The sequence below is a fragment of the Panthera leo genome, chromosome A3 (assembly GCF_018350215.1).
Source record: "Panthera leo isolate Ple1 chromosome A3, P.leo_Ple1_pat1.1, whole genome shotgun sequence".
Classification (NCBI taxonomy): Eukaryota; Metazoa; Chordata; class Mammalia; order Carnivora; family Felidae; genus Panthera; species Panthera leo.
In genome coordinates this window covers 100,988,761-101,005,772 of record NC_056681.1, presented here as the reverse complement: position 1 = coordinate 101,005,772, position 17,012 = coordinate 100,988,761, and the positions used below count along the sequence as shown (strand labels likewise).

Here is a 17,012-nt window from a genome sequence, read left to right as displayed (position 1 = left end):
ATGGCGTTGGCGCCGTCCAGTAAGCCGCCGGTGGTGGCGGAGACTTCCCCTCAGGAAGCCTGGTCTCCGCCTCCTCCTCTCACCCCGCCTGCTCGGCGGCGGAGGCGGCGGTGGCGGCAGCGCCTGTCCCTGCCTCTCCGCCACCTCCACCCCGGCCTACCCCCCGGCCGGCGGCGTTGGCGGGGAGGGGGACAGTAGTTGTAGACGCCCGCCCCTGCCTCAGAGAAGGTGAGTTCCCGCCCCGGCGGCGGGGGCGGCCCGGTCTTCAGCCCCTCAGCTCCCTCCGCGGCCCAGTGAAGGCTGGGCGCGCCCCTAGCGTGCGCCATGGCCGACCGGGTCGGGGCCGGAGTCCGTCCGCCCTCCTCACCACCCGCCGCCCGGGGAAAGGGGCGCCACGGCCCCCCGGTGGAGCGTGGAGGGGAGAGGGACACCCCAGCAAGCTCAGGAAGCTGAGGATTGAGGGGGCAGAGAGATGTCCAGGGAGAAGTCTTGACTGGAGTGGCAGGGAAAGGGAAGGAGGATGGATGAGGCAGCTCCGAGGATAAGGAGAGAAACGGCCTGAGCCGTGGAAGCGAGGAAACCTCGGCGGGGTGAACTTGAACATCCGGGGAAGTAGACACTTGGGCCGAAGTGGAGTTAGGACTCTGCCCACCGCAGGAAGTAGCTCCGGAGCTTAAAACTGTCGGGGCCCTGGGGGAAGAGCGGAGGGGCGAGGGCGTTGAGAGGTCCCTTTGGAGAGTTTTCCGGGGCTTTTTGAGGATAACACCCTATAAAGCAAGCTTCTGAGCTTTATAGGCCTATTTTGATAGTGGTCTGAGTTCAATAGGGATCTACAGATCAGTGTCAAAGGTAGCAAAGTGGACAGTAGTGAGAGCGGTGAAAAACAGAATTCACCAGACACTCCCGACTGTAGGGGAAAGAGCTGAGCTCCATTTGCATTTGCGCAGAGGTGACTGGGCGTTTCAAAGGGAAAATGAGGGACTGGAGGAGAGGTGGGGGTTCCAGAAGAGTCAGGGAAGTGAGGAATTACAAAGGGGATGTTGTTAGGCCAGCTGTGTCTGGCTGCTGGCAAGTAGGGAGGGACCTTAGGATTCTATCCTCCCACAGCCACTGGGAGACCTAGGCGTCTCCTTCCCGATGATTACACTTCAATGGAATGGCTTTCAGGTCTTTGAGAAGGACACTCCTGAGTTGTAGGAGGGACACATCCTTCTCAGAGACAGGAAGGATTCACAATCCAAATTCAGTAAGTACTCTTAAAAAGAGAGATGGGGACCTGTTATCAGGTGTTGGCTCTAAAAACAGCAGATTTCTTTTTGACAGCCCTGAGGTTTTTCTTGCAGGAGCTCCAAAGGGGGCTGGGTCATCGCTGGGATTCAGCCTTAAGCTGCTAGAGGCCATGTTAAAATTTGGTCAAGTCTCCCTGCAGGAGTTTGGAAGGAGTGTTTCTGCCCAAGTTTTCACAGTTCTCACCAACACATTTCCCCTAACACAAAAAGCTATTTCCTCATCATCTCGATCTAACAGATGTTTAAGTTCCTACAAGTACTATATGCCTGTGAACACCCTATTTGTCCCAAACTATGAGGTAAGACTGTAAGGCAGTTTAGGAAAGGATTTTAGATGGTGGAGCTTGATCGCGTTGCAGGTCTCAGTAAAACATTTCACCATCTTCAGTCTCACCATTTTTAGTACTTACCGTGTTGACTTATGTTGCTTTTTGTCCCCAGAGGGAAAAGACAGTGGAAGCCAAAATATTGTAGAATAATTTAGATTCCTTTTTTCTGGAGAGGCATCAATATAATAACCTCATGAAAATAATTTTGTTTTTACCCTTTTTCGTGATATATTCTATTTTTCTGTGCTATTCCATAATCTTTTACGTATTTCACTTTGGTGGAACGGCAAAGTAAAAAAAAAAAAGTATACGTTTCTTAAAACATTTTTATAAGCACTTTATATAAATTCCATGCACTAAAAATGGAATGAGGAAGTCATTGCAACCAACTGATGTTCTAGTAAATCTCTGAATGAAGGCAACCTTCGGAAAACTAGATTTAACGTCTTGAGTCAGCCTAGGTTAGTTATCATTGTTCTGAGGTCAAAAATAAACTCTGGATTTAGTTTTCATACCAGACTTACTGCCTCTCACCAACAAGTAAGCCTGAGCAGTTTATAGATTATGCAATTTGTAATACAGTTTATAATTTTTATACGGTTTATAGTTTATACAATTCAGTTTGGCTCTCAGCCAAATCACAGGAAGATTTGGAAACAGTTTCTCATGGAAAAACAAGTTTTTTTGTTTTTCGTGTGTGTGATGACTTTAAATATGTGCAATTTCTTAAGACTTTGTACAATGTCAGTTCACACAGTGCTATCAGTCACCTTTCTATACGACTTCAAGGTGGTATAATGAGAATACTGGAATAGGAATCTTGACTAGTACTAGGTTCTAGTGCTAGTTTGTCCACTAGTTGTATGACTTGAGTAAGTCCCAAACTTTTCTTTTCAAACTTTCAAAGTCCCAAACTTCCGTTTTGAGTTTTGTCATCTGTGGGGAGGGGGAATGGGATTAGCCCAATTGAGTGGTTCTCAGCCAGGGGTTATTTTGCATTCCTACCCCAGAGGACATTTGGCAGACATTTTTGGTTTCCACCACTGGGCAAGGAAGGACAGGGTGAGCACAGGTGCTACCTGGCAGCTATTTGATAGAAATAAAATGCACAGGGCAGTCCCACACCCACCCTAACAAAGGATTCTCCTACCCAAAATGTCAGTAGTGTCGAGGTTGAGGACCTCTGCACCAACCAAACTCTGAGGTCCTTAAAATTGTTAACTGGCTTTACAGTTCGGTATTGATATTCTTTCCATGAGCTGGCTGTGTACTGGAATAGCAGTTCATAAAACATGAAACCTCGACCTATAATGGCCGTCAGGTGGCATTCAAAGAGTGATGAAATCTCTGAGTTAAGATTGAGACTATTCATGAGGATATGAAAAACAAAATATAATTCACTACCTAAAAATTACCTCTTGTCACATTATTTTGGGTAAATATCCTTCATTAACTGTTCAGTTAACTGCTACCTAACAAATGGTAAATATGTGGCATATTATACTATTTAAAACACTAGTAGAAGTCATATATTTTTACTTGAGATATTTGTAAAAGCCTTAAATAATTGCCAGGTAAGACAGTACATAAACAAGAGGAAAATGTTGCTTGTTACTGACCCAGTATTTTTTTTTTCCTTAAAAGACTTGGTTAGGAGATTTACCTTAAATGTATGAATTATTGTGCTTCCAGTTACTAAAATCCCAGTCACTGTCAAGATCCTGATAGGACTATTCAAACTGATTTGAAGAACATCTGCTAAACCATTTTCACCTATAGCTGTAACACTGAGAGGAGCTCCTTTGTACGGGCTCGATAATGAACAGATGTCGGTAAGGATTAAATATTGGCAAGCAGAGAATATGTAGAAAGTGTCAGATTACAAATAGGAAATTGAGAAATTAAACTCACTCACAAAAACCCAAAGAAATACCGCATAACCAGACTTCTATGAAAAGACATATATATAGAATTTATGGTGAAGTTGTCATAACGTTTTCCAGGACACTCTAATTCATTCAGTGAGGTTTCTCAAAAAAAGTTTTTTGGTTTCTCAAGTATTTTTGACAGTTAAAAATTTTTTTTAAGTAATCATATTCCTGAAGAATTAGTAAAAACAAAACCACAAAAAACAATTCCAGCTTATTTGCTTCTTTTCAAGAAATTAAATGAACTTGGTTTTAGAATGAAGGACATTTTTGACTCCTTATTGAATCAGTAACCCATTTACATAGCATTACCTAAAAATGTTTTCCTTTGTTTTCATGATAGTAAGCAGAGATTTGGATCAAATGACAGAAAAATCTAGCTAATAGCCATTGTTGTATTATTCAGAAAACACTTTTTGAGCTCCTGGTATGTATCAGGTACTGTGCTCAGTCCCAAGGATATACTGATGAATTAGGCACAGCCCTTTTAAAGAGCTTAGTAGTTAATGTTTTTTTGTGAAATTAGAAAAAGAAAAAACAAAACAAAATGCAGTTTGGGGGTTTTTTCTTTTAAACACAATAAAAGTTTATTTATCTCTCAAATTACGTTAATGGTGAGTGCTCCAGAGCTGGCATGATTGCTTTCTTCTTCCTGACACACAACTTCTATCTCTTAATCTGAAATGGCTGCAGAGGAAATGTGGGATAGTAGTGTGAGGCAGTCAAATTCTCCATGGAGTGGGGAGGAAACAGGTTAATTGACAACTTCTAAAATTGGTAAGAAATAGCAGGATGAACACATTAGAGAAAATGTAGTCTTAAATGTGGATTAGCCAGGACTCCTGGGATAATCAGGAGTAGTTCATTGTTTTGTATAAAGGTGTGCTCTGTCCAAGACATATTTGCTACGTGCACACCAGGGCACGTTATATTGTAAATCTAGTGTTGACAGATGGGTAGAATAGTTGGGGAGAAAGATCTCTGGAGAGACATTGATGATTATTTGTTAGTTGCAGATCTGCTGACTTTATTAGATGTCAGTGTGTGAAAATAGTGACTAAGCATGTTAAAATGGCTAAAAAGATTTCCCCTACTATATTCATCACATATATGTTAGGGCATCTATGTGAAAGCATTGGGGCTTTCCCCCACTTCTTACAGACCCATTCACATTCACATTTACTAATCCTTTGAAAGGAATGGAATGCATCTGCTGGCATTCTGATGTTGGATGTCTGCCTTGGGTCCAAGTAAAACTAACTTCACAAGCATGATCCTTGAGCTAGCTAGCCACAGAGTACTTACAATTACTGATGTTCAAAGACTTAGTTTAAATAAAGACACAAATTTTATATTAAATGTGTAACTATATTAAATGTGTAGTACTCCCAATTAATGATTTTGTTAATTCTTTTGTATTTTATCATTGGAAATTTGCCATAATAGTAAACCCTTAGTTATTTTTGTGATTGTTGGGTTAGTGTGAAATAGCTAGAGCTTGGCAAACTCCTAAATCAGATACTAATCTACGTTCCTGAAAAGACAAGGTTAATAACCAACATAGCTAGGAGTATTTATGAGGCTGACAGCTACAGGGTTGCATGTCTAGCACAATTAAGATCTCTAAAAAATACTTAAATAGGTAAAAAATAAAAAAATTAAAACCTGAAAAGATAGCAAATAGTTACAAAAGATAGCAAAGATAACAGTCAGTTACCTAGTCTCCTAAAATGTAATGCTATGCTCTGCTTAGCCTTTCCTGAGATTATAATGATGCTAAAAGATTGCAAAACTCAAGAGCAGGAATGAGGGGAGGCTATACACTCTCACACTTCTGTTCAGTATTGTACTGGTGGTCCTAGCCAGTACAGTCAGGCAAGAAAAACAAAAGATGTTCAGATTGGAGAGAAATAACACTCTCTATTTGCAGATGATATGATCATCTATGTAGGAAATGCCAAGGAACCTCAGAAAAGGCTACTAAAATAAATTTAGCAAGGGGGCAAAATATTAGCTCCATATACAAAATCAATTGTATTGCTCAATGTTAGCAACAAACAGTAAGTTCAGATTTTTAAAAATACTGTTTACTACTGCACCAAAGAACAAAATACTTTTAGATAGCTTTAATGGAATACAGAGAATGCTACATAACATGGCTGAGAGAAAAATGCAAATAATGGGAAAATATAGAACGTCTCCTAATACTTCTGACTGAGTTAGATTTAAAAGTATTAGACCGTAAGGCGCCTGGATGGCTCAGTTGTCGGTTAAGCATCTGACTCTTGATTTCAGTTCAGGTCATGATCTCACAGTTGGTGAGTTTGGGCCCTGATTTGGGCCCTGAGCTAACAATGTGGAGCCTCCTTGGGATTCTCTCTCTTCCCCACTCACATTTCTCCCTCTCTCTCTCTCTCTCTCTCTCAAAATAAATAAACTTCAAAAACAAAGTATAAGACCATACCATTTTGGGGGTGTATTTATTAAAGGGAAAGAACTGAGCTAAAACTAACCAAATTAACATCCTAATTTTGCTCATTTTTTCTTCAGAGATATTTAATATACATTTTTTTAAAGATGCTGTATAATGTTTAAGTGCCGTGTCACAACAGAAATGATGTGCGGTGGGGCATGACATTTTTTAAATAGATTTTTCACTTAAATTCAGTTGATTTATTCATCAGAACTGAGACTTACTAAAAACATTTTATACAATGCAAAAGCTCAGGCTTTGCAATTTCCATTTTTTAATATATTTTTTTAATATTTATTTTTGAGAGAGAGTACACGTGCTTGCAAGAGCAGTGGAGGGGCAGAGAGAGAGGGCAAGAGAAAGAATCCCAAGCTGACTCCCTGCTCCGCTTGGAGCCCAACACAAGGCTGGATCTTATGACCAGATCAGGACATGAGATCTATTTCTAGAAATAGAAAGGTTTTCAGAATTTTGCTAGATTTTTTCCAAAAAATATTAGAAGGTAAATCTAAAATAATACTCCAGATGAGTTTCAGTCAAGACAAGCTATTTCTTGCTTGGGACCTAATACCAGCCTGTAAGTAGTAAAATTAGCTAGTATCCTTAGAGGTTTCTGCTTGATATTCCATACTCTTGGGTATTATTTTTTTTTTTTTAATTTTTTTTTCAACGTTTTTTATTTATTTTTGGGACAGAGAGAGACAGAGCATGAACGGGGGAGGGGCAGAGAGAGAGGGAGACACAGAATCTGAAACAGGCTCCAGGCTCCGAGCCATCAGCCCAGAGCCTGACGCGGGGCTCGAACTCACGGACCGCGAGATCGTGACCTGGCTGAAGTCGGACGCTTAACCGACTGCGCCACCGAGGCGCCCCAACTCTTGGGTATTAAAGTAGACATGGCACCAATTAACACAGGATATAAACTGAAATCTTCAAAGAATTGGTTCAAAATAGAGCAGCCAGAAGACACAATAATGATCAAGTCTAACTTTCAGCTTTCTTTCTTTCTTTTTTTAATGTTTATTTTTGAAAGAGTGAGAGCAAGAGAGGGGCAGAGAAAGGGGGACAGAGGATCGCAAGTGGGCTTCACACTGACAGTAGAGAGATGGAGGCAGGGCTTGAACTTACAAGATCAAGACCTAAGCCAAAGTCAGACGCTTAACCAACTGAGCCACCCAGGAGCCCCCAGTTTTCATTTCATTTCTTTTCCATTTCGTTTCATTTCATTTCCATTTCGTTTCATTTCATTTCTTTCTTTCTTTCTCTCTTTCTTTCTCTTTCTTTCTTTCTTTCTTTCTTTCTTTCTTTCTTTCTTTCTTTCTTTCTTTCTTTTTATGTTTATTTTTGAGAGAGTGTGATCGGGGGGGAGAGAGAGAGAGAATGAGAATCCCAAGCAGGTTCTATACTGTCAGCAAAAAACCAGTGTGGGGGCTGGAACCCACCAACTGTGAGATCATGACCTGAGCTGAAGTCAGTCGATTAAGTCTCCAACTTGTGATTTCAGCTCAGGTCATGATCTCACATTTAGTGAGTTTGAGCCCCGCATTGGGCTCTGCACTGACAGCGTGGAGCCTGCTTAGGCTTCTCTCCCTCCCTCTTTCTGTGCCCTTCCCTGCTTGCTCTCTCTCTCAAAAATAAACATTTCAAAAAGTAAGTACTAAAAAGATCCTCTAAAACATGAGTTATCTTGAAATACAAAGAATTAGGTACTCCTGTCAGGCACTCTTGCTCTGTTTACACATAACCTTTCCTTTATTTGGCTTTCTGTAGTTACGAGAAAAGTTGGCTGGGAGAACATTTCACTAGGTCAGTAAAATGGATGAAATCCTGAGTAACGATAAAAGCTCATTCATTCAGTACTTGCTATGTACCATATACTGTTCTAAGCATTTTATGTATATTCATTTCCTTAAGGCTCACAACAGCTCTTTGAAGTATATGTTATATCCCTATTTTAGAGATGAGGGACTTAAGGCACAGAGATGTTGAGAAATTTAACCAAGCTTACACAGCAAATAACTGGCTCCAGAGTCCCTATGTCTGGCTCATAAGAGCAACGAGATAAGTGACACATATGATGGGCAGTAGTTCTGCATAGGTGAATTGGCCTTATGTTAGGTGGATAATCTTCCTGGGGGAAAAAAACCAACATTTAAAAGTCCAGTTTAACAAATTAAGGTAAAATTTCATTTTCCAAAAACATCTGTTAATAGATCTTTAAGCTCTTCTAGTACACTTTATTGAGATATACTTTACTTAAAATACACACATATTTAAAGTACACAAGGCAATGTGTTTTTGTCAGGTATATACTCAGCAACCATCATAAATAAAATGCCAGATATTTCCATCAACACCCAGAGTTTGCTCATGCCTCTTTACAGTCCATCCCTCCTTCTACTCCTGTCCCCAGCAACCACTAATCTGCTTTCTATCACTATAGATTAGTTTATATTTCCAGAACTTTTTGCAAATAGGGAATCATACAAGTAGGTACTCATATCTTGCACTAAGCATGATGATTCTGAGATTCATCCGTGTTGTGTATATATTGCTATTTTGTTTCTTTTTTGTTGCTGAATAATTCTACCATATTGATATACCTGGTTTTGTTTATCCATTAACCTATTGACAGACATTAGGGTTGTTTTAGTTGGGGGCTATTACAAATAAAGCTGCTATGAACATTCATGTACAGGGCTTTGCATGGATATATGTTTTTGTTTCTCTTGAACAAATACAAGTGAAATGGCTGGGTCATATGATAGATGTTGAATGTTTAAAGAAATTATCAAACAGCTTTGTAAAGTTGTACCATTTTAAATTCTAACTAGTAACGTATGAGAATTACAGTTGTTGAACATCCTTACCAACATTTGGTATTTTTAGTCCTTTTAATTTTAATCATTTCCAGTGATAGTGTAGTAGTATCTCATTGTGGTTTTAATTCGCATTTACTTAGCCATACACACACACACACACACACACACACACACACACACTCTTTGAGGTGTCTGTTAAAATCTTTTGCCCATCCATTTTAATTTGTGTTTATCTTACTGAGTCATAAGAGTTCTATATATATTCTAGATACAAGTCCTTTGTCTGATATATGAGATGGGAATATTTTCTCCCACTTTATGGCTTGCTTTTCATTTTAATTTTAGAGTCATAAGTAAATTATATACATTAAGACAACTCAGAAATAATTCAGAGAGATACTATATATATTAGAGACACATTTTTAAATATTCATCATCCTTTCTAAAAAGTTTATCATTTACAGTTCTTGAACTCAATATTTTTAGCCAAACCTTTTTAATCTATACACTTGTTCTGAAAATTAACCTGTAGAACCTTTAAATTCAATTTTTATGGAGTTTTTAATTACAAAGTAATTTTTTTTGCACAAGTTAAAACAGTACAGACATATGCAGAGAGCAGAATGTTAAATATTGTCTCTTACTCCTTTCCTAAACTCATATCCCAAGCCCCATTAAGTGTATATCTTTTCAGATTTTTTTTTCTATGGGTATTGAGATATACAAGATCAAACTGTCAAATCACACTAACACAAATCAGTCATATTACCTAGTATCAAGGCTTTCTAAGTATTTCAAGGATACAAGCAATCAAGCAACTCTAGAGAAGCAAAGATCTCTAGGACATGAAAGATGGCTCCTCAGACCTGCATCTCTAACCCAAAATAATAGATAGATGAGGTTTCTAAGTAAGGATCACCTCACACAGTGTGGGTATTTAAATTATGAATCATTTTATATACCCTTGCTTCATAGAGCTATGCCTCATTGGTCCTGAATTTATTTACTGTAGATCATCCTTAGCCAGGAACATCTTGCTAAGGGCATTTCAAAGATAAGTTCCTATTCTTTTAGCCAGTATCATTGGTCTCTTTTCTCAGAGGTCCAGAAGTCACCTACCCTCTTTCCTTTCCCCCCACCCCCAGAAAGGAAGTGAATGGATTGCAGCCCAGCTCCTTTAACTCCTTCCTTACAATAAATACATGTGAATATATTTATTTTTTGGTTCTGTGTTGTGTTTTTATACTAAAATTGGATTTGAGATTGGTCAACAGATAGGTACTCAGGTAGGTAGATAGATAGAGTTCTACATCTTGTTTTTTCCCCTTAATATATCATGGACTTTTCTCCATGACAGTACATGGGGTTCCAATTCATATTCACTTAAGTGGCTGCATAGGAAGTACAATTTTGACGTTCCATGATTGGTATCATATTTATAAACTAGTAAATTTATTTATATATATATATATATATATATATATATGAAATTTATTGTCAAATTTGTTTCCATACAACACCCAGTGCTCATCCCAACAGGTGCCCTCCTCAATGCCCATCACCCACTTTCCCCTGCCTCCCACCCCCCATCAACTCTCAGTTTGTTCTCAGTTTTTAAGAGTCTCTTGTGGTTTGCCTCCCTCCCTCTCTAACTTTTTTTCCCCTTCCCCTCCCCCATGGTCTTCTGTTAAGTTTCTCAGGATCCACATAAGAGTGAAAACATGGTATCTGTCTTTCTCTGTATGACTTATTTCACTTAGCATAACACTTCCCGGTTCCATGCACGTTGCTACAAAAGGCCATATTTCATTCTTCTCATTGCCAAGTAGTATTCCACTGTGTATATAAACCACAACTTCTTTATCCATTCATCAGTTGATGGACATTTAGGCTCTTCCCATAATTTGGCTATAAACTAGTAAATTTCAATAAAAATACATTTCAACTGTTAGGAACTTTAGATAGTAGTATAGACCTCAAATATACATGTGGTAAGTTTGGTGTAGATTATTTATTGAGGTGAGGAACACTTTGAGCAAAAGTTCTGGAAGTTAATATGTGAATATGACTATAGCTTTGAGTGGCTTATCTGAGCCTTGTTTAGGGAGCCTTGCTTGTGATCATTTTTGTACAACTATAGAGGACTGTTGCCCACCACAGGTAAAGATGGTTTGTGGTTCCTCTCTGTGATTCCCAGATGACCTGAGAGATACAGCTAGAATCAGTAACTATCTTAAAATAGACTATTTCTTGAAATTGTCTGCTATAAAACACAAAAATGCCAAGGCCAGATATCTTCTCGCAGCCTTTCAATACAGATCATTTCCATAAAGTCCAGACTCCTACTGGTGACCCAGTAGCTTCCCTTTCAGAATATATTCTGGACTAAATAAGAATATACTACCATATTAAATAGTAGAGCCTTACTAAATGTTTTCATACTGAAATTTCATTCTAATTAGCAAAAAGTTAGTAGATAGTCTTGCAAGCACTCAGGAAATTAAGATTTGAGATGGTATGTGAAGTGATATCTAGTTACAGATTGAAAATATTACCTTAAATGTTTAATATGATCTTCAATCATCCCTCCCTTTATTTTATTCATAGATACCACATTGAATGAATAAATATTGAGCTTTTACACATACTCTTTGTAAAAGGTATATGGGAAGTAGTGATATAGTTTGAATTGCAAAGGATTTCATATTATGAGGGAGGTTGAAAATAAAGATCTTCTGAATCATAGGATAATTTCTCCTGAAGCTGATACTTTGATTTGAATGCAAACAAAACTCTGTCCTTAACTTTTAGTTCAGACTAAATGTGTTAAAAATCATGAAAGCTATTTTCAAATTTAGAAGTAGACATTTGGGGTCACTGTGTTGTAAAACAAAATATTATTTATTTTTCCGGAGTAAAATATATGCTCAAAAAGTTAGCCTAACTTTCAGGTTTATAGGAAGTAAAATGATAAAAAAGGATATGGATTTGTGAATTTTCAGATACTGGATCTATGTTGGTGGTATGAATCTAAACTTTGAACTATTTAATCTTTGTAACAAGATTGTATTTGGTTTCAGATGACTGGGGGTGGAATATTAGACAAAAATAGATTTTGGGATCTCTGCATCATGTTTTTTAGCTTCCTGGTTGTTGCACGGTCTCACCATTTGGGGAAAGTCCATGCTAGAAAACTGAAGCAATTAATGGGGGAATATGATCAGATTTCTTCACCAAGTTCCCAGCCTGATAAAGGTAAGTTTCCATTAACCTCTTCATTGATTTCTGCATGATATGTGGGCTTTGGGGACTGGCTTCTTTCATTTAGCATGCCTTCAGGATTTATCCATGTTGTACCACATATTAGTACTTCATTCCTTTTTACTGCTGAATAATATTCCATTGTGTGAATATACCACATTTTATTTATCCATTCATCAGTTAATGGACATTGACTTGTTTCTGCTTTTTAGCAGTTATGAATATTGCTACTGTGAACATTTGTGTGCGAGTTTTTGTGTAACCATAGGTTTTCAGTTCTCTTGGGCATATACTTAGGAGTGAAACTGATGGGTCATACAGTAACACTGTTAACAATTTGAGGCATTGCCATACTGTTTTTCTTTTTTTTTCTTTTTAATTAGGAAACATTTCCAATGGTTATTCATAAAATTATTAAAACAGCAAAAGTTGATTTACAGAGCCACATGTCAATAACAAAACAGGAAGGAAATGAAACGTTCAAGAGACATCTTGAAAAGTTTCAAAGAAGTATATACCAGGCTAAAAATCTGCAGTTAAACTATGGTTGCATAACAGTTTATACTCATTCCTACATTTTCTCAATAAGTTCTTCCTTATATTTGCCTTTCTCTTTTCCAACTTGTTGAGATTTGGCTTTGCATTCAAGATTTTTTTTCTGATCAAGAGTGCCTGGGTGGCTCAGTCAGTTAAGCATCTGACTTCGACTCTTGACTTCAGCTCAGGTCATGATCTTACGGTTCATGGGTTCGAGCCCTGCATCAGGGCTTGGGATTCTCTCTCTCCCTCTCTCTCTTTCTGCCCCTCCCCTGCTCCCTCCCTCTGTCTCTGTCTCTAAGTAAATAAACTTTAAAACAAAAAAAGAAACAAAGTCTTAAAAAAAAAAAAAACGGAATTTATTCCTGATCTTTTCCTGTTTTATCCTCCTGATAACCACCTTGTTTGGGTAAACGCATGCATGGACAGTTGTGGTATTACCTTCTCACATTGAACCTGCTCAATGTAGATGACCTATTTTTTTCTAAACACCTGGACTACCTTGCTGATTGCTGACCTTTATAGTGCCCTTGAACCTCCTGAACCTCATCATCTGTGTGGATGGGCATGGAGCAGACCTTGTACTTCTGCCACCAATCCTTGGAGAGTGGGGAAGACATGATCTTCCTGCGCATGTGCAAGGGAGCACTGAAGTGGCATTTGGGGTTTTTGCTGTGGTCCGAGGTCACAAAAGGGTTGAACTTCATTGTGATGGTCTACCTGGCTCCAGGCAGGCTCAGACCTCTGTGCGTGGGGCCAGAAGTCCAAACTATTTTTCAAAATAGCTGCACATTTTACATCCCCACAAGCAATGAATGAAATGACCCATCTTTCCACATCCTTGCCAATACTGAATCTCACCTGTCTTTTTTATTATAGCCATCCTTGTGGGCATGAAGTATCAATTTCTAAACATAAAAGTAGACAAAATGGTATAACGAACCCTCATATACCAGCATCCAGCTTCAACAGTTATCACCATCTTTTTCATCTTGCTAGTGACTTTGTAAAAGCAGCTTTTTGAGATATAGTTAACATACAATAAACTGTACATATTTAAAATACAAAATTTGAGTTTTGACAGATATATGTGTATACCATCAAATGATCAATACAGTAAACATATCCAGACTCCATAATGTGCCTTTTATAATCATCCCTCCCATCCCTTCCTGTCTCATCCCCAAGCAAACACTGTTACTGTACATTAGTTTGCATTTTCTAGAGTTTTCTGTAGACGGAATCATATGTTATGTACTCTTTTGTCAGGCTTCTCTCAGCGTAATTATTTTGAGATGCATCGATGTTGTTGACTCTATCAATAACCAATAATTCTTCCCTTGTTACCACTGATAGTATTTCACTGTATGGATGTACCACTATTGATAGTTCCATTCACCTGTTGATCATCATTTCTGTTTTTTCCTTTCTGGGGCTATTACAAATAAAATTACCATAAATATTCATGTATCATTCTTTGTAAGGACATATATTTCCTTTTCTTTGGGGGGGACATACTGAGGAATGGAATAACTAGATCGTACAGTAGGTGTATGTTTAACTTCCTCAGAAACCAGCAAACTGTTTGCTAGTGGTTGTACCATTTTCTGTCCCTGACCAGCAGTGTGTGAGAATTCTAGTTGTTCCGTATCCTCACCAACTACACTGCTGGTGTCATTCTTTTTATCCCAGTCATTCTAGTGAGTGCGTGGTGGAATTGCATTGTGGTTTTAATTGACATGACCTGATGACTATTGATATTTTTTCATGTGTTCATTGGCCCTTTGTATATATTCCTTTCTGAATTGTCTGTTCAAATCTTTTGCCTATAATCAAATATTTGTTGCGTTATTCTCGTTAGAATTTTTGTACTATTTAAGTTGAATAGGAGCTAAAGTTTCTGATTCACCAAATTAGACTTCATTTAGACTTTATTTTTTGATCTGAAATTTCCAGAAAACGTAGCTGATCATTAGTGACTCTGGAGTGCTATGTCATGCTTCTTTCTTTCTGTTAAAGGGAAGAACATTCTGTTCTCCGTGGGTATGCCACCTTCTAATTTTTAGAGACAAAGTATATCACCAAAACTACATAGGACATGATCTTGTAGTAAGGATGTTTTCTGCTACATTTGTACTTAATGCAGGATTTGAGGTAGGGGAAAGAAAGAAATCAGAAATAGTGCTGCCCCCACCAAAAGAATCAAACAAGCCAACAAAAAATTTGTGTCTCTACTTTAAATTTCTTCTGAAACTTTTCTCTGCATCAGTCTGACCCCCTCTCCGCTTTCATCTCCATTCCTCCCTTAACCCTCCCACCAGTACTGTAATAGAGAACAAACCAGAAGACATTCTAGAATGCTTTTTTTTTTTTTTTACCAATCAGAAGTAATGGAATGAAATCCAAGCCCTGGACAGAAGATACGGAACTCTGTTCCCTCATCTTCCCTCATGCCCTATACAAAAGAGTAGTTTCATCTCGTAGCAGAATTTCCAATTTCCAGCATTCCCAAACCATTTTATAAACATCCTTTTATTATTAAGTCTTAATGGTGCTCTAGTCAGGTAAGTAGGCGTATTTATTTTATTTTGTTTGAGTAAACTGAAGATTTTAAAAATTACTTCTCTATGGTTCTATTACTTCTCTTAAAAAACAATATAGAAGAAACTGATTAGTCAGAACTTTAGGAAAACTATGAAAACTATCAGCCACCTATCAGGGATGTGTGGCCCTTAACCACACATCCCTATATGCTTTACATTTTTAGCCATACAACAGAACCCTATGTGTTATCTGCTCTCTGCCCTCTTCATCCCACTTCTGAGAATGATAAACCTACTTGTGAGTGGCCTGGGAGATATTTGACTATCCTAATGTACCATTTTGGCGTATAATGTCATGATATTTAACTTCTTTGCTGAATTAGGTTTTAATTTGTCTGGGCTTCTTTGTTTTGTTTTTTGAAGCTCTCTTCAAGAGCAAAGGAAATATTCAGAATACAATAATCTAGTAAGAAGAATTTTCTCCCATCTTCTCTACAGAGAACCCCTTGTTGTCAACCTAATGAAGCATTCAAAGAAGACATATGACTCTTTTCAAGATGAACTTGAAGATTATATCAAAGTGCAGAAAGCCAGAGGCTTAGAGCCAAAGACTTGTTTCAGAAAGATGAGAGAGGACTGTTTGGAAACTTGTGGGTACAAAGAAGAGGTTGATTACAGACCGAGGCATAGAATGTTTGATCACAGACTCTCATCTGAGACTGTCCAGACCTACCCGAGATCATGCCCTATTTCACCAAAGGTGGAAAACCGGTTACCTCAGTGGCTACCAGCTCATGACAGTAGGCTAAGACTAGACTCTCTGAGCTACTGCCAGTTCACCAGGGACTGTTTCTCAGAAAAACCAGGACCCCTGAACCTTAGTCAGCAAGCATATAACTGTCGCCCATACAGTGTGGAATCTGGAGTTTACAAGCGTCTCTCCTCAGAAAACAGTGCCAGCGCCCATCAAGCCAGTCATAAACAGATACATCAGCAGGGGAAAAGGCACCCAGAGGAAGCCAGAGAAAAAGCAGAGGAGGAGCGGCCCAAGCATAGGAGGAAAAAAGGTTGTGAGGAAATAGATTTAGACAAACACAAGAACTTCCAAAGAAATCTAACACAAATGGAAACAGTCAGGGTCAGTACAGAAAAGCTTAAGAATCGAAAGGAGAAAAAAGGCCGAGATGTGGCCTCTAAGAAAGAGGAACGTAAGCGTAGAAAAGAGAAAAAGGAACAAGGTAAAGAGAGGACAGAGGAGGAAATGCTTTGGGACCAGTCTATCCTTGGGTTTTGAAGATCCTGAGTTGGTTCTCCTGAGGTTAAATTGAAAAAATAGTTGAGGAGCTTGGTTTTATGATGTCCATGTTCATATCGATTTTTTCATATGAACAGTTACTTTAATTTCTAACAACAGGCTGAGTGAACCAAAAGTATTTAATGTGGTTACTCTCCAGCACGGAAATTACTTTTCCTCATTTCCTGAAAGCATCCCTACATTTTTCTTCTATATAATGTAATTTTCCTTAATGAGAGTGGCACTGCTTTTACTCATCAAAATGCTATGATAGTAGAAGTATTTTTCCCTTGGGAAGTCACTTATTTTAAATTGAAGTATTAACGGGCTTTGCAGAATCTATTTCTTGATTAGGTTTGTTTTAGTTTTGGGTGGGATATTTTTATATTCATTAGTTTTCTCTTTGACACAATTTAGACTGATTTTTTTTCCTTTGTTAGACCTAACTTGCAGTGTATTTTCTAGATTGCAAAGTGGAAAATGAAATACATTATAATAATAATAAGCTAAGGTTACATATAGTTTTAAAAGTTTCA

The 17,012-nt window shown here is 38.3% G+C and overlaps 1 protein-coding gene and 1 pseudogene across 1 annotated transcript; one reads left to right on the top strand and one right to left on the bottom strand.

The window, feature by feature from the left end:
* On the top strand, positions 1-16,794 carry KRCC1 (lysine rich coiled-coil 1). The gene is given in 7 exon segments (XM_042930330.1): positions 1-58; positions 61-120; positions 123-228; positions 11,984-12,096; positions 13,165-13,220; positions 15,127-15,203; positions 15,606-16,794. Coding segments are annotated over 7 exon segments (1,341 nt in total). The 3' UTR covers positions 16,477-16,794.
* On the bottom strand, positions 12,655-13,350 carry LOC122216300 (annotated as a pseudogene).
* Positions 16,795-17,012: the final 218 nt, after the last annotated feature.